General features: G+C 41.6%; 1 protein-coding gene across 1 annotated transcript in view; it reads right to left on the bottom strand.

The window, feature by feature from the left end:
• POU2AF2 (POU class 2 homeobox associating factor 2) overlaps positions 1–25,306 on the bottom strand; it is a 253,514-nt gene that overhangs the window by 64,130 nt on the left and 164,078 nt on the right. The window contains exon 3 of the mRNA XM_073602411.1: positions 18,999–19,041. Within this exon, the coding sequence (XP_073458512.1) occupies positions 18,999–19,041 (43 nt within the window). The remainder of the gene's footprint in view (positions 1–18,998; positions 19,042–25,306) is intronic.

The raw sequence follows: 25,306 nt of genomic DNA, 5'->3' as shown, positions 1-25,306 counted from the left end.
AGAAATCAGCTTGCAGTTTTTTTTCCAAAGCTTAATTGAAAAAGCTGAAATTAGAAGCTGATTGGCTACCATGCACAGCTTCACCAGATTCTGAGTGCACCAGTTTTGTAAATCTCCCCCATAGCCCTGTAGGAAAAAAAACAGTGCTCAAAACAATATCCTCCTGCTCTATATTGTTTTGGTTCCCATACCCAAACTACATTATTATATCCTATACTGATGTATATATTGGTTTGTTTTTAAAATGTTAATATATTTTTAGTAAACATATAATTTTTATAAACAATTGCGTTATCATCACAGGACATGCAAAATGTACTATCTTTCAATTCTACAGGTGCTGTGCTTTCAGAATATAAATGGTCTAAAGGGATTTTTAATATACTCTTAAACTTGCAATGTTCATATGAAAAAGAGCAACTAGGCCATAAGTTGAACTAAGAAAAAGTGGCTAGAAAATGATTTTCGTTCCCACACTTGGGAACTACTTTTAAATGTATTTTTGCATAGAGAACACCTCAATGGACTTTATGTTAAAGGTTCTCCACAATATATCCTGCAGGTTTTTTGTCATGATCCATAAATGTATGTAATTGTGAACCAAAAAAAGTAAAATCTTATGGTGCTGGTTTTGCTTGTAACTTTATTTATATTCATTTTAGCAACACAAAATATCTCTTAAACTGACATTTACACACATGCGTAACATTTGAGACAGGTATTGGTGCATTAGTATACTCAAGAGTGAATGTAGACCATGAAATATGGCAAAGTTGTAGAAAATACGCTTCAACTTTGCAGACTGGCAGCAAGCAAAATTAAACATACACATTGTAAATGTATCAAAACTGAGATGTTGTATTCATAAAAATTTTCAAGAAGTACTGTGTAATCAAAGAAAGTTAAAAAGGCAGTATACTTTGCCACAAGTTGGCTGAAATTACTGAAAATGCAACCCCCATTCCCCCATCCGGGCCCATTCTGGCACTCCGCTTCTACATAGTTAGGTTGAAAAAAGACACAAGTCCATCTAGTTCAACCAAATAAATAAATAAATAAATAAAAAAGAATATCATAAAATCCCATATACCCAATCCTATACCCACAGTTGATCCAGAGTAAGGCGAAAAACCCCAGCAAAGCATGATCCAATTTGCTACAGCAGGGGGGGGAAATTCCTTCCTGATCCTCCCCAAGAGGCAATTGGATTTCCCTATTTATAGGATTTCCCTATTTTGACCTATAAATGTTAGTACCCAATTATATTATGTACATATAGGAAAGAATCCAGGCCTTTCTTAAAGCAATCTACTGAGCTGGCCAGAACCACCTCTATAGGGAGTCTTTTCCACATTTTCACAGCTCTTACTGTGTAGAAACCTTTCCGTATTTGGAGATGAAATCTTTTTTCCTCTAACCATAAAGAGTGCCTCCTTGTTCTCTGTGTTGACTGTAAAGTGAATAACTCAACACCAAGTTTACTATATGGACCTCTTATATATTTGAACATGTCGATCATATCCCCCTTTAATCTCCTCTTCTCAAGAGAGAATCAATTCAGTTTCTCTAATCTTTCCTCATAGCTGAGTTCCTCCATGCCTCTTATCAGTTTGGTTGCCCTTCTCTGCACTTTCTCCAGTTCCCCGATATCCTTTTTGTGAACTGGTGCTCAAAAATGAACTGCATATTCCAGATGAGGTCTTACTAATTATTTGTACAGGGGCAAAATCATATCTCTCACTCTGGAGTCCATACCTCTCTTAATACAAGGACTTTTGATTATAATCCACCAAAACCCCTAGATCCTTCTCCATTATAGATTCCCCCAGTTGTACTCCCCCTAGTATGTATGATGCATGCATATTCTTAGCCCCGAAGTGCATAACTTTACATTTTTCAACATTAAACCTCATCTGCCACATAGTCGCCCAATTAGCTTGGTGTCATCTACAAAGACTGAAATGTTACTTTTAATCCCAGACCCTATATCATTTATAAGGGTATTAAAAAGTAAGGGTCTCAACACTGAACCTTGGGGTACACCACTGATAACCTTAGACCATTCAGAGTAAGAATCATTAACCACTACTCTCTGAATTCAGTCTTTTAGTCAGTTTTCTATCCATTTACAAACTTATATTTCCAAGCCAGTAGACTTTACCTTACACATGAGCTGTGTGTGGGGAACTGTATCAAACACTTTTGCAAAATCCAAGTATACCACGTCCACAGACACCCCTCTGTCCAAGGTTTCACTTACCTCTTCATAAAAAGAAATCAGATTTGACAACTTCTGTCATTCATGAATCCATGCTGTCAGTTGCGTAAAATATTTTTTTCCAGCAAGAATTCATCTATGTGGTCTTTTATTAAACTCTCCAGTATCTTCCCAACTATAGACGTTAAACTAACAGGTCTATAGTTACTTGGTAAAGACTTTGTTCCCTTTTTAAATATAGGCACCACGTTGGCCCTACGCCAATCCAGTGGTACTATTCCCATCATTAATGAGTCCCTAAAAATGAGGTACAATGGCTTTGAAATGACAGAGCTTTTAGGATCCGTGGGTGGATACCATCTGGTCCAGGTGCTTTATCCACCTTTATTCTGTCTAAATATTTCTGGACCATATCACTTTTGAGCCATTGTGGATCATTTGGGGCTGTATCAATACCAACCCCATTATGGACTTGAGCTCCCCCATGCTCCTTTGTATACACAGAACTGAAGAAAGTATTTAATAAATTTGCCTTCTCTTTGTCCCCAGTCACCCACTCTAGATTATTCTGTAAAGGGCCTACATGCTCAGACCTGACCTTTTTACTATTAATATATTTGAAGAATTTTTTGGGGTTTGTCCTACTATCTTTTGCAATCTGTCGTTCGTTTTGAATTTTTGTTATTGTTTATAGCTTTTTTAACTTTGGCTATGAGCCACATTTTTAACTTTAAACTTATTGCCCATGGGAATATACAGTTTGCAAACAGTCTTTTTGAAGAATTCCCATTTCTGTTCTGTGTTCATCAATGCCAATATTCCCTCCCAGTCTAAGTCTTGGAGAGCAGCCCTCATCCTTGGAAAATTTTCTCTTAAAGTTAAGTGTTTTTTATCTTTCCTGTATGTGTTTTTTTCTTACAGCTAACATATAATTAAATCATGTTATGGTCACTGCTACCCAGATGTTCCTTTATATGTACATTAGTCATAAGCTCTGCATGGTTTGATATTACCAGGTCCAACAGAGCATCATTCCTAGTTGGGGCCTCAATAAACTGGACCATAAAATTGTCCTGTAATAGGTTTATACATTTTTGCCCTTTAACTGTTCCAGCAGTGCCATCACTCCAGTCAATTTCCGGGTAGTTAATATCCCCCATTATTATCACTGTCCCAGTCCTTTCAGCCCTTACCTCCACCTCCTCATTAACATTGGGTGGTCTATAACAAACTCCAATGATTAACATTGAACTACATAATCTATATGCAGTTCAACCCATAATGCTTCAGCCACATCACACTCTCCATCAATTAGGCCCTCATTCACACTCGCTTTAAAAACACTTCTCCATTAGAGACAGACCCCACCACCTTTCCTTTTTACTCTGTCTCCCTGAAAGAGCACATAGCCAGGAATATTAATAGCCCAGTCATGTGAGGAATGAAGACAAGATTCAGCAATAGCGATTTTATCATAGCTTTCCTCATGCACCAGAGCTTCCAACTCATCTATTTTGTTTGGCAGACTTCTGGCATTGGTGAACAAACACTTTAATGCATTATTACATTTTGCTCTGGTGTTTTGCATATTTTTTTAGTAGTACAAATAGCAATTTAATTTCCAATGGTTGTTTGCAACATGGTAACCTTCTTGTCACCTGCCATAACATGCCATACAAAATGATCTCTGCTTTCCAGTCTGGTATATGGCTGTATATACAACTGCCAGGCCTGACATGACGTCATAACATCACGCCTGGGCTCCCGAAAGTCATAGAGACTGCCAGAGACCATCTGGTCACCGGTATTCTCTATTTTGAACTTCCACCAGCGGCAAATTCCTTGTCCAGCTTTTGCCGATTGCACGGGGCAAGCGGGTAGAAGCACTGGAGGGAGGCGGGGTACGCCCCTGCGGCCACCTGTAAGGACAATCAATCAGCTGAACTGCCGTTATGATTGTTCTTATGGTGCAGGGAATCGCTGGCTAAAAAAATCAATACTGGATAATGCCTATAGGTGCAGGCATCATTCTGGTATACTCACTGAAACGGGAGTACACCCATGTACTCCCTCCCAGCATGAAGTGGTTATTGCCAAATAATGCCAAAAATTTACAATTCTACAATAGATTTGTTACAAAAATTGCTCAAAATTCACCCTAAAATATGAAACAGTGTCTTTACTCAACAGTCTCATCTCTATCACTGTCATCAGAGATATCGTCCAATGTAACCCCTTCCTCTTCATCTTGGGAAACATTTGCACAATTTTTGCATCAACATAAATCAGTACAAGACAGTCTTGCAGACAGACAGGAACATATTCCAGTCTCATATTTGCCTTGCTTGCAACTGACGTGGACTACCTGCAACACACTTTCAGGGGCAGGATTTCTAGTCATCCAGGTCACTGTTAACTTCCAATCCTTAAGGGGGCCATACATTGCCAATGGGTGACAGGGCACACATTATACTTTTCAGAGAATGTCATATTATTGCTGCTCAGTAGTTTGCCCTTTTACAGTGTTGGTAAAGGGCATCACTTGTCAGAGGCATGGATAGTTCTGGCAAAGCTGACAATGCCATGCAAAATGCTTTGTATCTTGCATCGTTCACATTTTTTGCAGATGACTTGCCATACAGGTGGCACACATATTTGCAAAGTAGTTCAAAGGTAGACTGGCCCAGGTTAAAACGGGTACCCAGATTTGTACATGCAGTCAGGTATTCCTCTTTATCGCAAGCAATAGAAAATGCCTTTCTTTTGTCTTTGCCATAAAAGGCACGTGTAGAGTCACCACCTGAGAAGGTATGGATCCCAATAAGTGCCAAACACACACTGGTGGCAAGAGCTGATGACACATTAGCTAAGTGAATGATCCATGTTTTTTTGCCAATCCCTGTGAAAAAATACGAGCTGATAGGCTACCTCATCCATCAGGTACAGAAACAACAGAGTCAACTGAGATAACTTGACTGGAAGATGTTCTTGTATGTCTGCAAGACTGTCTTGTACTGTTTTATGTCGGTGCAAAAATTGTGCAAATGTTTCCAAAGAAAAAGAGGAAAGGGCTACACTGGACGATGGCTCTGATGACAGTGATAGGGATGAGACTGATGAGTGATTTTTGAGCTGTAATGAATCTCTTCTAGAATTGTACATTTTTGGAATTATTTGGCATTGAGGGGGGGTGGGGTTGCATGTTGAGTAATTTCAGCCAACTTGTGGCAAAGTGTGCTGCTTTTTTTAACTTTCTTTGATTAAAATTCTGTTGAATGCATCTCTGTTTTGATATATTTACAATGTGTATGTTTAATTTTGCTTGGTGGCAATCTGTGAAGTTGAAGCGTATTTTTTATAACTTTGCCATATTTCATGGTCTAAATTCACTCTTGATTATACTAATGCACCAATACCTGTCTCAAATGTTACGCACGTGTGTAAATGTCAGTTTGAGAGATATTTTGTGTTGCTAAAATGAATAGAAATAAAGTTACAAGCAAAACCAGCACCATATTTCATTTTTTTTTTGGTTCACAATTACAGAAAATTACAGAAAAAACATAAAAAAAATACATGTGGGCAATATTTATGGATCGTGACAACAAAAACTGCAGGATATTTTGTGGAGAACTTTTAACATAAAGTCCATTGGGGTGTTGCCTATGCAAAAATGCATTTAAAAAGTAGTGCTCAAGCTTTGGAATGAAAATTCATTTTTTCCTAGTTCATCTCATAGCCTAAACTGGTTTGGCCATCTGAAGGGCAACATGGAAACCAATGCCCAGAAATGAAAACGTTAAACAAAGCAATGACTTCTGCTTTGCATTTCTCTATTCAGTTTAAATCAAACAAGCTAGGGAAGCTCCAACACAGGATGGAACTGTGGAAGCCTAAGATAGCACAGTGCCATGTCCTAAATAATGGTAGATTAAATAGAGCACATGGAAACATGGAGTTTAAAGGCACCAATTGTAGAAAAAATTGATTTTATTAAACATATTACATAGAATACATTTAAAATACTGCCAATTGCAGTGAACGACTAGACCTTTCCAATATTGATCAAACATATCAAGAACATGTCATATAAGACTTGTGGATCTATACTAGATAATGACATAAAACAATAGCTCTACATGTTTTGAAAAAAAACACTTCTTCAGGAGCTGGGTAAATTCTAAGAGAAGAAAGAGAGGCAGTCAGTAATAAACATAATAACATACATCAATGGTAAAAGATGTCTCAAAGGAACAGAGAACCCCATGGTATCAGTCAGAAAGGACCAAGAACGGGACAAGCGGGTGGTGCACTGGGTGCACTGGGTAACACGTGGGGATGTGCCTGATAGAAACAGTAAAGAAGTGTAGCAGAGTAAAGACACCATGTATAGGTAGTCGGTGCATGGCCTAACAAACAATAGATATTGTAGCGAATGTGACCATAGATAATAGAGAAAACACAAATTACTCCACGTGACCCATGATGGTGTATCTAAAAATGTAAAAAGGTATTAATAATAGCTAGTCATACCTTGATATAAAGTATAAATAACAAAATTTCAATGAATGGTAATGAATAGGAGTTGTTTGGAGCAACAGAGTAATAAATGGCAGGCAAGCCACCTAGACAAAATTAAGGATGAGCTCCGGCGTGTTCGCACAGCCCACGTGCAGAGCCCGCCAGGAGGTTGGCACTGCGCTGTGCTAATCACAGGCAGTGAAACATTGTCCCGATGCGCAGCTGCAGTGATCGGGAAATGTCTCACTGCCTGTGATTAACGCAGCGCAGTGCCGACTTCCTGGCGGGCTCTACACGTGGGCTGTGCGAACACGCCAGAGCTCACCCTTAGACAGAATATATATGTATTCCTTTGAGACATCTTTTACCATTGATGTATGTTATTTTGTTTATTAGTGACTGCCTCTCTTTCTTCTCTTAGAATTTATCCATCTCCTGAAGAAGCGTTTTTCGAAACATGTAGAGCTATTGTTTTATGTCATTATCTAGTATAGATCCACAAGCCTTATATGACATGTTCTTGATATGTTTGATCCACATTGGAGAGGTCTAGTCATTCACTGCAATTGTTAGTATTTTTAAATGTCTTTTATGTAATATGTTTAATAAAATCTACTTTATTTTTTCTACAATTGGTGCCTTTAAAGTCCATTTTTCATGTGCTCTATTTAAACTACCTCTATTCAGTTTAGTAGAGAAGGTTTACTTTGGTAGCTTCATTATATTACTTTAGTGTTTTCATATCTGGTCAGACACAGAAAAAACATAAAAAAAATACATGTGGGCATTTTTAATAAGGCATTGTAAATAGCATAAATGTGCAAAGTAAAATATTTGCTTTAATCACTTCAGCCCCGGAAGATTTAGCTGCACAATGACCAGAGCACTTTTTACAATTTGACACTGCGCTGCTTTAACTGGTAATTGCGCAGTCATTCAATGTTGTACCCAAACAAAATTTGCATCCTTTTTTTACCCACAAATAGAGCTTTCTTTTGATGGTATTTGATTGCCTCTGCGATTGTTATTTTTTGTGATATAAATGGAAAAAGACTGAAAATTTTGAAAAAAAATTATATTTTCTAATTTTTTTTTTTAACAATAGATATAAACATACCTCAGATATTTTCTAATTTTTGTTATAGAAAAAATCCAATAAACTCAATTTTAGTCATACATTTAGGCCAAAATGTATTCAGCCACATGTATTTAGTAAAAAAAAATGTCAATAAGCGTATATGTATTGGTTTACGCAAAAGTTATAGCGTCTACAAACTAGGGTACATTTTCTGGAATTTACGCAGCTTTTAGTTTATGACTGCCTATCTCAATTCTTGAGGTGCTAAAATGTCAGGACAGTACAACCCCCCCAAAATGAACCCATTTTGGAAAATAGACACCCCAAGAAAATTGCTGAGAGGCAGGCTGAGCTCATTGAATATTTCATTTTTTTGTCCCAAGTGTTTGAAAAAAACACTTGACGAACATGACAAAAAAAAACAAAAATACACAAAGTTGTCACTAAATGATATATTGCTCACACATGCCATGGTTATATATGTAATTACACCCCAAAACACATTCTGCTGTTTTTTATGAATATGGGGATACCACATGTGTAAGACTTTTTGGGAGCCTAGCCGCGTACAGGACCCCGAAAACCAAGCACCGCCTTCAAGATTTCTAAGGGCGTCAATTTTTGATTTCACTCCTCACTACCTATCACAGTTTTGAAGGCCATAAAATGCCAAGATAACACAAAATCCCTCAAATGACCCCATTTTGGAAAGAAGACACTTCAAGCTATTTGCTGAGAGGCATGTTGAGTATTTTGCAGATCTCACTTTTTGTCACAAAGTTTTGAAAAATGAAAAAAGAAAAAAAAAAACATTTTTCTTTACTTTTTTCATTTTCAAAAACAAATGAGAGCTGCAAAATACTCACCACACCTCTTAGAAAATACCTTGGGGTGTCTACTTTCTAAAATGGGGTCATTTGTGAGTTTTTTGTGCTATCTTGACATTTCATGGCCACCGAAAATTTAATAGGTAGTGAGTAAGTGAAATCACCATTTTACGCCCTTAGAAGCCTGAAGGCGGTGCTTGGTTTTTGGGGTCCTGTACACGGCTAGACTCCCAAAAAGTCTCACACATGTGGTATCCCCGTACTCAGGAGAAGCAGCAGAATGTATTTTGGGGGGGGCGTGGCTTGGACATGGTGGAGTAAGGACGTGTTGTTCCAGAGCTCCCAACTCCCGACCAGTCTAACCCGGCTGATATGCCCATTTTCATCAACCTTTCTGCTGGCCATACGATATCATAAGCGACAGAGGGGCAGAGGATCATCCACAGCGGCTCGGGCGGACCAGGTTGATCGATATTTCAGGGACAAACCCCGCTCCGCACCGGCAGTGAACTGCAGAGGGACACGTGGCGACAGTGGGCCCTCATCAACCCTTTCTCCCATCATGGAGGTTTCACACAGCCCAATGCATAACTCCCTCACAGGCATCCCGCCTTTGTTAGACTCTCAGTCCGGCACTTCGAGCAGCCAGGGGATGTCTACTCTCACACCCAGGGACGAAGATGACATCAGGGTGTTATTGAGAGCCCTCCCAACCAAAGCAGACTTGGCAGCCATGGTGTCGCAGTTGGAGGAGCAACACCGCCGTGACTTCCAGCAAGTGCAAGAGGAAGTGCAGAGTATCGAGGTGAGACTGTCCAGCGGGGAGGCTAATTTGGATGCCCTGGAGGCTCGTATTGCTCACTTAGAGAGGACACAGCAGTTAAGCCAAGAACAGTTGGCGGAGATGCAGCTGCAGGCAGAAGATCTTGAGAACCGAAGCCGCAGGAACAACTTGCAGCTTCGGGGGATACCTGAGGCCACGAGGGTCTGAGAATCTTCAGGAGACTGTGCGGGCAATCCTACAAAAAATCATGGAGCCAGAACCCACTGTGCAGTGGGAGTTTGACAGGGTGCATAGGGCACTTGGTCCCCGGCCAGGGGAACAAGATCGTCCCAGAGATGTGATCTGCCGGCTTCATAGGTATGCGCAGAAAGAAAGGATCATGAGAGCCGCCTGGCAAAAGGGAGCGGTGGATTTCGACGGGGCGGCTATCTCTGTCTTTCCGGATATCTCTAGGGCAACACTACGGAGGAGAGCCATGCTCAAACCCCTGCTGGAATCTCTGCGCGGCGCTCAACTTCAATACCGATGGGGATTCCCGCTACAGTTAACGGTTCATAAGGCGGGCGCCTCCTACACACTGAGACGCCACTCGGACCTCCCAGAGCTGTTTCATTTCCTGGAGATGGAGGAGATCCCCATACAGGACTGGCTATGCTATCTTTCTAGCAGAGATCTTTGTCTGAGGCCGCAGGCGCCTCCTCCGATGCAGTTCCGCCGCTCTTCGAGACGCAGATGGAGGGATCACACGCCGATTAGAGCCCAGGATCCTGAGCCGTAGCACCAGAGGAAGCCCACAAGTGAGTGTCCCCGGGACTTAAACTTTCTGCTGCTAGACTGATGGACTTTCCTCCCCCCCCTCTTTCCTCTCCCTACCAGCCCTGTTTGTTAGTTATGCCCGCGACCCCCGGGGACTGGCCCTTAAGATGGTCGGACCCTAGCCCCTTGTCCCCCTCCGGAAATGAGAGACTGTCTTGGCCCTCTGCCCTCCCCTCCCCTCGCCCGGTGTGCGCCTCCCCCAGTCCCCAGGAAAGTGATGCCATCTCGCATCTCTCGGCAGAATAGTATGCAAGGAAAATCCAACTGAGGACGCCCACTCAAACTGTATAACCCGAAGCGGCAATAAGGATACCAGATGACTGTGAGAACTGTCTGCACTGGGACATTTAGCTTTTGGGTAGGGGGGTGGATGGTTGGGGGCTTGATGGGGGGGAGCAGCTGGGAGTCAGGGGAATACATACTCCTGTGCACAGACTTATGAGGATAGCTACGGGGGGGAGCTGCAGATCAAGTACAGAGGACTCTGCTTGGAGGGAAGGATGGATCAGAGATCAGTTGCCTAGCATTTGCCTTACCTGTAACATGTATTGCCGCTGTACTATTTCATTGATTCCAGGAGGATTGAGAGAGGGGGTGTTGGCTGCGGGTTTACTAAGGGGGGACTTATTGTATGGAGCTTAATGTCCTACTCGGGGCGGGCTGATGCAGCATCCAGTTGAGGGTAACCTCGCGAATTGTGTAGATATACTGGAGATGATGCGCGGCCTGCATTAGAGGATTCCCCTCCCTCTTCCTTGCACCTCCCTCACCTCCCTCCCCCCCCTTTCCCTTCCTCCTTCCTCCTTCTCCCCTCCTCTCCTCCTGACCCATGAGTTCCGGGTCCCTCCTTCCTATTTCCCCGCCCCCCTTTTTCCCGGTCTCCCTCCCTCCCTCCTCCTGGACTTCTCCTTGCCATGTCCTTTCCGCATTTCACCCCCCCACCCATTCAGTGGGGATGGGGGATTTCGGGGGGGCATGGGCTGCAGATGGGGGGGACGTGGTTCAGGGGTTTAGTTACCAAATGGCTGTTGGGGTAATGCAGAATATCCCGGGGACTTCTTGCAGTGGGGTTATATCCATCATTCTGTTGGTAATTCCCTCTCCCTCTGAAGTGAGGTGGAGGGATTTTCCTGTTTATACAAGTTTATTTTGATTGTGTTTTCATGTTGACCTGAGAGTTTGCAATGTTAAATATCCAGTTAGGGCTACGCCCTCAGCTAACTCAAAGAATAGGGGCCATTACATAGACTTGGCCGGACATATCAGTCATTTATTACCATTGTTTTATCTAATGGACTGGTGGGGGATAGGGAGCCTCTGTATCCTGCTGTGCACAACCACTTTCCCCACATAGGGTTACATCCAGTTAGTGGCTTCTCTTTTGGGGTCACTAGGGTGTTTGGAGATTAGGTCTCCCACATGCATCTGCGTATTAGCTGTCTTTGTATATCTTTGTTTCTGCTCTCCTTATCTTCTCTCGTATCTTCCTCACTTCCTTTCCACCCCCCCCTTCCCCCCCCCCTTTTTTTTTTTCCCCTCCCCTCGGCCAGTTCTCGTCATGACCAGGAGTGGTCAGGAACCAGTTCGCTTGCTCTCGATTAATGTAAAGAGACTGAACACCCCAGAGAAGCGCACTATTGTTATGTCTAACCTGAAACGTTCAGGGGCTCACATTTGTTTCCTGCAGGAAACGCATTTTCGTGCTGACAAAATACCAGGTCTCAAGAATCGTCTCTTCCCAGTGACTTACCATGGGTGCGCGTCTGACTCCAAGTCCAGGGGGGTGAGCATTCTGATTCACAATATTACCCCGTGGCAGGAGAAAGATAAGTGGAGCGACACGGAGGGTATGGCATTGTTTGTGAAAGGGACACTGGGGGGCTCTATGGTTACCCTAGTGAACCTTTACCTCCCAAACACGAACCAGATCACTTTCCTAGAACCAGTCTTGACCAAGCTGGGAGAATTTGTTGAAGGGGCAGTGATACTGGGAGGTGACATGAATTTCATCATGGACCCTACTTTGGACTCATCCAAGACCACCTTCCAGCTCTCCTACGCGGCACTGAAACGCCTAAAGAAGAGCTTTTATGCTTTCCACCTAGTAGATGTATGGCGGATTCTTCATCCGAACCAATGAGATTACACTTTCTATTCACACCCCCACGACTCATATACCCGAATTGATCTAATTATGATGCCCCAATCCCTTCTGTCTAGGGTTACGGCAGCATCGATTGGGTCTATTACATTCTCAGATCATGCCCCGGTTATGGTGGATATAGACCTCTTGACACCCACAACCAAGCAGTGGATGTGGAAGATCAACGACTCTTTGATCCAGATGCCTGAGGTGGTCGCGGAAGTGTCTAAGGAGTTAAGGCAGTTTTTTGCTGAAAACATAAACTCAGAAACAGCCCCAACAATGGTGTGGGAAGCCCACAAAAGCTACATCAGGGGTCTCTTAATAAAATTAGGGTCCTGCATCAAGAAAGCCAGAGAGCAAAAGATAGTGGAACTCCTAGGTAAAATCCGGGCCTTAGAGACCACCCACAAAAGGTCGCTCGCTGAACAAACATTGGCAGATTTAACAGCATTGCGGAACCAATTACGTACCATGGCTCTACATAGGGCAAAAGAGGTGATAGCCAAATGTAGAAAAACGTTCTATATGCATAGTAACAAAAGCGGTAAACTGCTGGCACAAGCTCTCAGAGCCCAGCGAGCACGAACGTTTATCCCCGAAATATATACTGAAACTCACCATAATGTTCACACAACAGAAGCCATGGCAGAACAGTTTCAAAAGTACTACACCTCTCTATACAACTTGTCATGTCCATCCTCTGAAGGGGAGTCGCAAGTTGAACAGGGTAAAATACAAGATTACCTACAAAGATCTGGTTTGCCTCAACTATCAGAGGAGGATTTAACAGCACTGGAGAAACCCATCTCGGCAGACGAAGTAACCCAAGCGATGGCGAGCATGCAATTGGGTAAAGCCCCGGGCCCAGATGGGTACTCCTTGCTATACTACAGGACCTTTGGGGGACTTTTGACCCCACATTTCATTTTGGCATACAACGCTGCAGGTGAAGGCTTGGCCCTTCCCAGAGACACACTACGCACGCACATCACGGTTATTCCAAAGGAGGGCAAAGACCCCCTACTATGCCAAAGCTACAGGCCAATCTCATTACTAAACATTGATTTGAAAATGTTCACAAAAATTATCTCCATGCGGCTGATAGACCTGATCCCTCAGTTGATTCACTCCGACCAAGTGGGATTTGTTCCCTCGAGGGAGGCACGTGACAATACAACTAAAGCAATCAACCTAATATATGTGGCACGGAAACTGAAAACTCCGATGGTGCTCCTGTCAACAGACGTGGAGAAAGCTTTTGACAGGGTAAGCTGGCCCTTTCTCTTCGAAACCCTCCGGAGTTTGGGTCCCAGAGATCGCATGATGAACTGGGTGCAAGCAATTTACTCCTGCCCTTCGGCACAGGTCAAGGTGAACGGCCACGTTTCTTCACCATTTCAGATAACAAATGGGACAAGGCAGGGGTGTCCCTTATCACCTCTGATATTTATCCTGACCCTCGAACCTTTCCTAAGATTTATCAGGGATAACCCGAATATCAAGGGGCTTAGACTGAATGACACCCTTTCCCCAAAAATAGCTGCCTTTACAGACGATCTGCTCTTCTTCCTGACCAGCCCACTGACGTCCATCCCAAATCTGCTTGCAGAACTGAAGACCTACGAAAAACTGTCTTTTTTCCGCATTAACTACCAGAAATCCGAGGCTCTGGAGATCGATCTGCCACCACCCTTAGCTGGGTTGATTAGAGTAGACTTCCCTTTCAGATGGGCCTCATCCCACATTAAATACTTGGGCATTCATTTGCCAAGCAGGTTAGAAGAAGTCTTCTCTCTCAACTTCCCTCCCCTCTTAACAGCTATAAAAAAGGATCTCCAGACCTGGCAGAAAGGAATGTTTTCATGGTTTGGGCGGTGTGCCATATTAAAAATGAACATTATGCCGCGGTTACTTTACCATTTCCAGGCTCTCCCTGTACGTATTCCTGCGTCCTTTCTTAAGGCAGTTAACAAAACTTTTGTGAGGTTCGTTTGGGCTCAAAAAACACCACGTTTAGCCCAGACCACCCTTAGATTACCGAAGCTGGGAGGGGGTATTGCCTTACCGGATGCCAATCTCTACTTAAGGGCCTGTCATTTAACCAGGACACTAGACTGGTGCCGACATAGTACCTTGAAGCAGTGGGTGCAAATAGAATACGCCTTAGCAGGAACCAGACTGGAATCGTTGCCTTGGTGTCATAAGCCCATGCCTAACCGAATAATTACACACCCGACAGTAGGGGAAACGTGGCAAACGGTCCGCAAAGTTTTTCGCGACTTTTTGGTCTCTCCGCTTCCGTCCCTACTCACCCCCATTGTTGGAAATCCAGCGTTTCCCCCAGGTCTTGAAGACCCCAGATTCTTGCAGCTGCTGGAGGCTGAGCGATCTCAAGCAAGACACTTTCTTATCGACGGCCAGTGGAAAAACAGGCAACAAATCACAGAGGATCCAGCTCTGGCAGGTTTGTCGTTTTGGCAGAAGATTCAACTTACTCATTTTATTGGCTCTCTGCCTACACCTGAGTTGTTTGAGAGGCAATTAACCACCTTTGAACTGATGTGTGTGGAACAAACCCCACTGAGACATGCTATCTCCTTGACTTACCAACTGCTACTTGCTCAACCTCAGGACTTCAGACTTCCCTACATATCCAAGTGGGAGAAGGATTTAGGGGTGAAATTTACAGAGAAACAAATAGATTGGCTCTTTCTTTTTGCTCATAAGATATCCATATGCGCCAGACATCAAGAGGCGGGATACAAGCTACTAACTCGGTGGTACTATACCCCGGAAAAAATACATCAGATGTTCCCCCAGAGTTCCAACCTGTGTTGGAGATGTGGAGAGGAGACCGGCTCCCTGCTCCATGTCTTCTGGTCATGTCGGACCCTCCGTCCTTTCTGGACGGAAGAACGGCGCATAGTGCAAAAGTTCACGGACCGAGAGATACCTGAGACCCCTGAATTCTTTCTTCTTCATCACCACGAGTTTCCCACCAAAGTCTATAGGAAATCAATTGTCCCTCTCCTGATCACGGCGGCGAAGAGTTGCAACCCCCTGTGTTGGAAGCGGGCGCAGCCCCCATCGGTGACCATGTGGTTGGGAAAGGTGTCTGAGATCAGGGCAATGGAAGACCTGGTGGCCACAGAGAGGGGCCTCAGTGAACAATTCTCCAAAAAATGGTTTTGGTGGCACGAGTTTGTATACTCTGCGGAATACAGTGAGCTTATGATCTAACCCACAAAGATACGGCGATCGTGCACGTTTCCCCCGATGGGGGTGGCGAGACTGGTCGGAGGTAGGGTTACCCCCTCCCTACCCCTTCTCCCCCCCCCCCCGTTTTATTTACTTATTTAGTTCCCCCTTTTTTTTTTTTTTTTTTTTGTTTTTTTATTTTGTTTTGTCCTTCTTCATCCTATCCTCGCTATCTCTTTCTTCTCATTTATTTATTCTTCTGCTTCTTTTCTGGTTCTCTCTTTTGGGTCGCTTGATCCCGGATCAAAGTGACTCACAATATTTTCCTCTCTATATAAAATACGGTATTTGCCGTTTAAAGAGTGGTCGTATGTAATACAGAGCCTCCCTTTCCTTTACAATCTGATGGCACCCCGTGGATAACGAAAAAAATGTTCTTATGTATAAAAAGACTATACTTCGGAGTGCCATGGAAAAGACGGTTATTGTGTGTATTCGTTTTAAATCTTTAAGGATTGTTTCTGTGTTTTCATATGATTACCTCTTTCAAAAATAAAAATAAAGAATTAAAAAAAAAAAGAATGTATTTTGGGGTGTAATTCCACATATGCCCATGGCATGTTTGAGCAATATATAATTTAGTGACAACTTTGTGCAAAAAAAAAAAAAGTTTGTCATTTTCCCCGAAACTTGTGGCAAAATATAAAATATTCCATAGACTCAACATGCCTATCAGCAAATAGCTTGGGGTGTCCACTTTCCAAAAAGGGGTATTTGGGGGGTTTGACCTGTACTGGTATTTTATGCACACTATTAGAAGCTTATGTCACACATCACCCATTCTTCTAACCACTTTCTGACACTTTTTGTTTACATGAAAACTTTTTTTTGCTAGAAAACTACTTTGAACCCCCAAGGCACTACAGATTAAAATGGTGGGTGTTGCCATTTTTTTGTTTTTTACACAGTATTTGCGCAGCAATTTTTCAAAAGCAATTTTTTTGGAAAAAAAAAACACTTTTTTAATTTTAATGCACTAAAACACACTATATTGCACAAATGTTTGATAAAATAAAAAAGATGATCTTATGCCAAGTACATGGATACCAAACATGACATGCTTTAAAATTGCGCACAAACGTGCAGCGGCGACAAACTACATACATTTTTAAAAGCCTTTAAAATCCTTTACAGGTTACCACTTTAGATTTACAGAGGAGGTCTACTGCTAAAATTACTGCCCTCAATATAACCTTCACAGTGATACCTCACATGCATGGTGCAATTGCTGTTTACATATGACACCAGATAGACACTTGCATTCGCCTTTGCTCGTGAGCATGTGGGGACAGGGGTGCTTTTTTATTTTTTTATTTTTTATTATTATTTATTTTGCATTTTTTTTATTTTATTTTTAAACTGTTCCTTTCATTTTTTTTATATATCATTTTTATTGTTATCTCAGGGAATGTAAATATCCCCTATGATAGCAATAGGTAGTGACAGGTACTCTTTTTTGAAAAAATTGGGGTCTATTAGACCCTAGATCTCTCCTCTGCCCTCAAAGCATCTGACCACACCAAGATTGGTGTAATAAAATGCTTTCCCAATTTCCCAATGGTGCTGTTTATATCCAGAAAAACCAGTCATGAAATGCTCGTAGCTTCCGGTTTCTTAGGCCATAGAGATGATTGGAGCCATTCTGGTCTCCCTTTATGGTCAGCTGGTGGAACCACCGGCTGCATTCTCGGGTTCCCTGTTGGGACAGGAGAGCCCGAGAAAACCATTGAAGATGGTGGGAGGGGGGGGAGTTCCCTCCCACTGCTTGTAAAAGCAGTCTAGAGGCTAATTAGCCACGAGGATTGTTTTTACATGAAAGCCGACTGCTGGCTGAAAATAATGACACCAAGATCATACCTAAACCTGCAGGCATCATTCTGACATCATTTTGGTATAACCACTCAAAGTCCAGAACCATACCAGTACGTTGCTGGTCCTTGTTGGGCATATATTGTAATGTTCTTAATGTTCTTAATGCCTATGGGCTGCATGAAAAAAGAGATTGATCGGAGGGCATGCCCACCATTAGAATACCGCCCTTCATCCACCCGCTTCTAATGATGGGCATACATGTACCATTTTTTTTAACTGTGTTGGTGAATTCACCTCCTGCAGTGCTGGAGTCGCTAATTTTCGTATCGTGAGAGCAAACGCTGTTGCTGTCAAGATAAATAAATCAGTGCTGCAGCTGAATGGTGTACCTGAAAAGCAAAAAAAGGTAACGATAAAACATTAACTCAACGCAATCTGTGCCTAAAAAATATATGTCGAAGCATGGGGGCACCCCGCCCCTAATGTTAGGAGCAAATCGCTCCTCCACCCGTGCCCCCATGCTTTGGCATATATGCTCTTTTTTTAACTGTGCTGTTGAAATCACCTCCTACAGCGCTGGAGACACTGCTTTATGTATCGTGTGAGCAAACGCTGTTGCTGTCAGGATAAATAGACCTGTGCTGCAGCTGAATGGCGTATTTATTGGTTAACAATAAAAAAAGTAACATTACAGTAAGACAATAAGTATAAAAGCAAATACAATAAAACATAGTAAAAATAAAACATTACAGTTTTAAGATGCAGTAACAATAGAGAGAGAACAATAGATATAGAACAATAGAGAGCAAACAATAGAGCAGACAATAGAGAGCAAACATAAGAGAGAGAACAACAGAGAGAGAAGAAAAATAAAACCACAACTATTTTTGGATTTTTTTTGTGTTTTTGTGTGTTTTTTTTGCCTAAATGTCAGGCAGGCAGCCAAATACAGAGGTGAAATACATTTAATATGACTGTTGCATTTGCCTAATATCTCTGTGTAACAGTTTTGTGATCTGGGCACCTCTGTCAGGCAGCACATCCAAATCTTTTGCTTCCATAACTAGGTAGAGAGCATACCCCTAGTCTACAAATTGGAAAGTGAAGAAGAATTACCAACTCAGATCTCTTTTCCTTTCAGCATGTTTACTGTCTACACATGTGCGCAGCATAAGATCCTAACTAGCTCCTAGTTCTACCTCTCTTCTTCCAGTCTGTTGTGCAAGGAATTATAGAAGATATAGAAACAAATTTAGGTATGTGTATTCCTTGCACTTAAAATACATAGACTTACTTTTAATACATTTATACCTACAATAATTTATGTTTCTTTTAAATATGCCTGGATTTCACATTTAAAATTTCATATACAAAAAATAAAACAGTGAAGAAAATGTTTGAAAGAGTAAATGTGTACCAGTTTATAAATTCTTCACTGTAGCCATAGAAATAAAGTTAAATAAAACATTTAAATGTTCTTTTTTTTTGCCAAAGGCTAGACATGTTTTAATTTATTATAACTTGAATAAAATATTTACCTGACATTTGGACAAATGGAGTCTGGGAAACATTGGTACTGCCCTGTAAATGCAAGACATGGTTTAAACTTCAGTCAGCAGTAGATCATATTTATAAAATGATGCAATGCATCAACTCATCTTTGAAATATTAGACATCACAAAGATATATTTGAACCTTATGAGCATAAAAATAAATTAGAGAATGCTCTTTCTCCAAAAAAATTAGCCTGTGCTTTGCCCATGCAAGGTAAAGTCATAGGTTAATTTGAAACTGAGCAATTCAACGTATTGCAGCTTACCAGTGCTTAATAAATGTGTTGACTGCAATAATTTTTTTAAGCTTTTTTCCTATTTTTTTTAAATAATTTAAAAAAATATATTATATAAATAAAAAAAGACTGAAATTTAAAAAACAAAAAAAACAAAAGGGTATTTTCTACTTTCTGCTATAAAACATATTAAAATCATATTTCAAAATTTTTCAGAAATTTAGGCCAAAATGTATTCTGCTACAAGTATTTGGTAAAAAAAAATCCCAATAAGTTTATATTAATTGGTTTGTGTGAAAGTTATTGTGTCTACAAGCGATGGTATATATACTGGAATTTATGCAGCTATAAACACTATACTAGTAATGGCAGTGATCAGTGACAGTGATAGTGTGGTGGCCAATTGGGGCTAACTGACACTGGTTGGGAGAGACACTAACTGACGTCGCTCGTGACACTAATACAGTGATCAGTGATAATACTGTACACTGTACTAATGACACTAATGGATGATAGAGGTGACCAGAAGGGCAATCAAGGGAATAACTGTGTTACTAACAAGAATATGTGTCCTACTTGTTCTCACAGGATCTGCCTGACTTTTCTCCCTGAACTCAGAATTGATTTTAGGGAGAAAAAACAGCAAGGTTGCTATTCTGTGTTTGGTATTCTGTGTTCTGTGTGTCTGTAAACACAATTCTCTGCTGTGATTGACCAAAGTCGATTAGCAGGTATACAGCCAAAACCAAACTCATGCTGTGTCCAATTACAACACGTCAGCACGGGGTGCACACACACACACACGTGTACCATAACACCAGGAAGTGGCTGGCAACGTACCAGTACGTTGCCATGCCTGGCAGAGCTGAAGAAGAGGAGCAGTCCTCGAAATGCATCCTGTGACCCCACTTTTTAAGGAGACCATTGTGCACTGAGAACTGTCCTTGGGATTGAGCAAAACGAGCAGGAGCAGCAGAGATTTCTGGAATCCAGCCCAGCTCTTCACCTGTCAGCTGGCCACACAGTGATCTGGACACTGTGGCTGCTCATCCATCCTTTCCTTGTGACTGTGTTGTGCGTTGAGTGGGCACTTTCTCGTGGACTATATGAAGCATTTCACATTTTATTCTGTGAGTATATAATATGTTTTATTCAATGAATCCCTTTGATCCTTTTCCTATAGTAGAGGTCTGCACTGTTTTCTCCCTTTCATTGCTTTTTGTTCTCACAGGTGGAGTTCCCTCTCCCTAATAACAGCAGCACTCCTCCTAGTGCGTAGTAGTTGTGTGTCTAGGTGTCGGGCTACCCGCTCAGAAGTACACATTATTTATTGATTGTTGTATTAATATTTACATTTATAATTTGAGGTCATATTTATGTCACACGCAGCTTTTTGGTTTGTTATGGTCAATTCAGGGAGAGAGTAGTGCTATCAGCCAAACACCATCATGGTGAAAGGCTTTTTGTGTTTTTTGGCCTTACTTTTGTGCCTGGCCGTGCCGCCCACTACCAGTAAATGTACAGTTTGCGGCCGGCAAGTGGTTAAATACACTGTTATGGCCACTTTTCTCCACCTTCTATTCACTCTTCCACCACTTAATTTCAAGATTGAGAATGAAGAGAAATTCAGGGTACAGTTCTAAACTGGTCCCCACTCTAAACAAAAACCTTTTGACTAGACACACACTTTAACCAATTTCCGGCCACATAACATAGTTATATGGCGGCAGAATAGCTCTCCTGCGCGTACCTAGTACATTTCATGATCCGGCACTTTTGGGTAGGGGACGCGCCACTTGTGCTGTGTTTAGTCACAGCACAAGCTGATCAGTGGTCAATGGTTGACCGCCGGCACCCGCTGATCAGAGAGGAGGAAGACAGGACAGAACTCTGTCTATGAAAAACAAGACAAAGCTCTGTCCTATCAGCAAGGGTGTGCTGGTTTTTGTTTCCCTGCAAAGGGAAACCCAAGAAATAAAAACCAACACATCCCTTAGTAAAAGAACAACGTAGTAAACACATAAACACAATGTGCCTTCTGACTTCTAACTGGGTCATGCCACTGTCCACTCACTGCTGAGAGTGAGTTAGTTCCAGGTTCTCATATTTGCTCAATACGTTGCAGTTCACGCATATTCAGGCAGATCTGTAAATCCTGGTTAACATCTGCATTTTCAAATTTACGTGGTAATTCACTTGGATCTATGTGAGGCTCAGATTTCAGCTTATAATTTTGTGGGCCTATCTTGATAACTAGGCATCAACTTTCATTTTTCTGCTTTCATCACATTAACTTCATGGAGAACATGTTTACTTGCTGCCTAATATATCCCAATGACTTTCAGATGCCATTGTAACGAGATAATTAATGTTATTCACTTTACCTGTCAGTGACCTAATGTTATGGCTGATCAGTGTATATACTCTTCTACAATGGCACAAATTGCAGCAAACAACTGATTAGATTGACCATGAGTTATGACTTAGGCAGAGTTCACACTTATGTGAATTGGATACAGGTTTCACTGTTTCCAATTCGCATGACAGGAGACTGACCGGGTCTCCATGGAGCCGGTTGACACAGCTCCGGGGGGCCGTGGTCTGCATGGGGAAAGGGTCCTGTGCGTCTTTGGCTCAGTTTCAAAGTGAAGAAATGTCATCCACAAACCAAGGATATCTTGAAAGGGTCCAAAGTAGTGGCCACATGATAAATATACAGCAACGTTTCGGAGCCACTCAGTAACTTGCCTGATGAAGGGGGCCTGCGTGGCTCTGAAACGTTGCTGTATATTTATCATGTGACCATGGAATAAAGCTTTGGACCCTTTCAAGAAATCTAGAAAGTCACTTGCCTGAGGAAGGGGTCCTGCGTGGCTCTGAAACATTGCTGTATATTTATCATGTGACCATGGAATAAAGCATTGAACCCTTTTAAGGAATCCTTGGTATGCTGATGACCTTTCTTCACTTTGATTATCCACGGTTACCCAGCCTACGGTCATTAAAGCACCCAGCAACAATGAAAGGCCGATTCTCTTGAATGTGTACGTGGAGAACATTGTGTTTGGATTTGGCTCAGTTTCAGGTGTGAATTCAGGGATGCACCGAACCCTTGCTGGGACCCGTAGCCGCATCAGTGTGAACCCAGTCTTAAACAAATTAATTTGCTCATCCATTATAACCGTTAATTATAAACATTCACATAAATATTATAACCCAGTGCTGTTTTATTATTAGTAAGCCACAAACAATGAAAAATGCAAACAACAAGAAGCAGTAACATCAAAAAGTACACTTGTTTATGATTAGGAGACACAGGAGATGACGAATTATGCAGTTTTTGCATACTGTAAACAGAAAGTTCCTGCCACATGCAGCAGACAAATTCAGAGGTTAAGATTTGAATGAAATTTGCCCATCAGGGGTTTTCTGAAGAGCAGCAGCTGTCCATAAAGGAAAAAAATCCTCTATAATAAAAGAGTTGCTTTAAAAGCAGAGTGTTTACCATATGGCAAAGTACAAGGGCTGATGAAAGCTAAAGCAGAGGTTTTCTACAACAATACAACAGACGTTTGGACAAGCATCCTTTTTCATCTCATTCATAAAGCTCTGAAAGCTTTACACTTACACATACAGATTTGTCATCACAAACATATAGGTATTTCATGGATTAGGATACCTCTAATTCCATTACTTTAACAGGGTTTGTGTATTCACAAAGCCAAAGAGCTAAAGGCTGCCTCAAAATATGTAACAGAAAAAAAATAGTTTCTGTGTTCAAATATATCAAATATATCGCAAATACATTTAAACACAATGAGCAAAGTAAATATCAAAGATGTAAGATGCACATCCTTATTGTAAATAAGGCTGGCATTGCACAGAAGAGATTGCTACTTAGTGTGGCTTTTTGGCACAAATGTTAACTAAAGGCAAAATATATTTTTAGTTTCCATAGAGTAGAGAGGGCTTGGAACACCTGTCAGGTTTTTATTGCTGCCTCTGCCCCCATCAGAGATTTGTCATGTTTACTTTTATAATTAGTGAAAGCAAAAGAAAATCCAGAATTTTGGGTTATCCCCAGAACAGTAATAGACGGGAAATATTCCAATAGTAACACTGGTGACCCTGGAGACAACCATGGATTTACTTTAGAAGGATTTCCCCTCACTTCTTGTTGGGACTATGGCACAGGAAGTGAAGGGGGGTTCTCCCCAAGGGGAGAAAGATGACAAAAAAATCTGACAGGGGTTATAACCCTCCCTTACGCTATCCAAAATTTAAAAAATCTTCAATAAGGAATACATTGTGGCAGAAGACATATAACACAATAACATTGCAGCAGTTTGAGTTCTTTGGTGGTTATGCCATTACCCTCTGCTGATAAAGAACAATGACATCTTGGAAATTAATATTTATTCAGTACACACACACACTAAATAATGAAATCCCTAAAATTTCCCATTTAACCGCTTCAAAACCAAGCCTATTTCTGACACTTGTTGTTTACAAGTTAAAATCAGCATTTTTTGCTAGAAAATTACTTAGAACCCCCAAACAGTATATATAATTTTTAGCAAAGACCTTAGAGGATAACATGGTGGTCGTTGCAATATTTTATGTCACACGAGGTCTTTCAAACGCATTTTTTGGGGAAAAATACACTTCACTGAATTTAAAAAACGAAACAGTAAACCCCAATTTTTTTGCATATTGTGAAAGATGACGTTACGCCGAGTAAATAGATATCTAACATGTTATGCTTTAAAATTGCACGCATTTGTGGAATGGCGACAAACTAAGGTACTTAAAAATCTCCATAGGCGACATTTACATTTTTTTAACGGTTACCAGTTTAGAGCTACAGAGGAGGTCTTTTCCAAGAATTATTGCCCTCACTCTAACGATTGTGGCGATACCTCACATGTGTGATTTGAACACTGTTTACATTTGTGGACGTGACTTGCGTATGCGTTTTTTTGGTGCACGAGCACACGGAGACGGGGGTGCTTTAAATAATTTTTTTTTCTTATTGATTTGTTTCTTTTTTTATTATTTTTACACTGTTCCTTTAAAAAAAATTCTGATCACTTTTATTGCTGTCACAAGGAATGTGTCCCTTGTGACAGTAATAGGCAGTAACAGGTACTCTTTATGGAGGGATCTGGGGTCTAAAAGACCCCAAACCCCTCCTCTGGCAAAATCTGCATTTTTGAATACCTTGGATTTTTTAAAATCGGCACCCTTGGCTGCTGAGTAAACCAGAAGTGACATTGTGACGTCGCTTCCGGGTTACTACCTTGGAGACCTGATCTAAGCTGATTTTGGCTTTGTTCGGGACTCCGGCCAGCCGGCGGATGTGCCGGCTGGTTGCTCTGGTCTCCCGGTGGGACGGGAGACCCGGGCTGAGTGAGGGGGGGGACATCCCCTCCTGCTGCTTGTGATAAGGAATGAGCTGCTCATTTGCCGCATCGGTTGTTATCACTTGAAAGCAGACAGCCAGCTCCAAATAACTGTACCGTGGTGATGCCTCTGGCTGCAGGCATCACCCCGATACAACCACTTTAACAAAATGACGTTCAGGTACGTGATTTTGCGTGAAGTGGTTACCAGGATATTTACACATATATAAAACCTTTTTAAAAAGGCTTCTGGTACTTAGTACAAAGGGTCGCAACTCAGGGGCTCTAAAGATTTACCATAATGGGTTTACCAATGGGGCCCCTATATTTTAGTAATAGATCTGTAAAATTAAAATGAAGACATTTCTGCACTGCTATTCACTAGTAAATATAGGCTGACAATCAGTAGCTTGCTCACACTGTTATGTGATTCACACATTAAACCCAAAACCAAAAATGTAATATATTGCAGATTACCAATCATTAGATGTGGTGGCTGCATTTGTTTTTCTTTTTCTTGGCCTTTTGCTTTGTTTTTGCCTGGTGATCTAGCCAGTAACACACCTTCTGTATTAATGAGACACAGCTCTGGAAGAATGAGCACAGGAGGCACATTTGGGCAGCAGCAGTGTTAATTTGGGGAGAGGGGAGTGTT

The sequence above is a fragment of the Aquarana catesbeiana genome, linkage group LG10, assembly GCF_042186555.1.
Source record: "Aquarana catesbeiana isolate 2022-GZ linkage group LG10, ASM4218655v1, whole genome shotgun sequence".
NCBI lineage: Eukaryota > Metazoa > Chordata > Amphibia > Anura > Ranidae > Aquarana > Aquarana catesbeiana.
The sequence above is the reverse complement of the archived record's forward strand: the minus strand, read 5'-3'. Positions and strand labels throughout refer to the sequence as shown.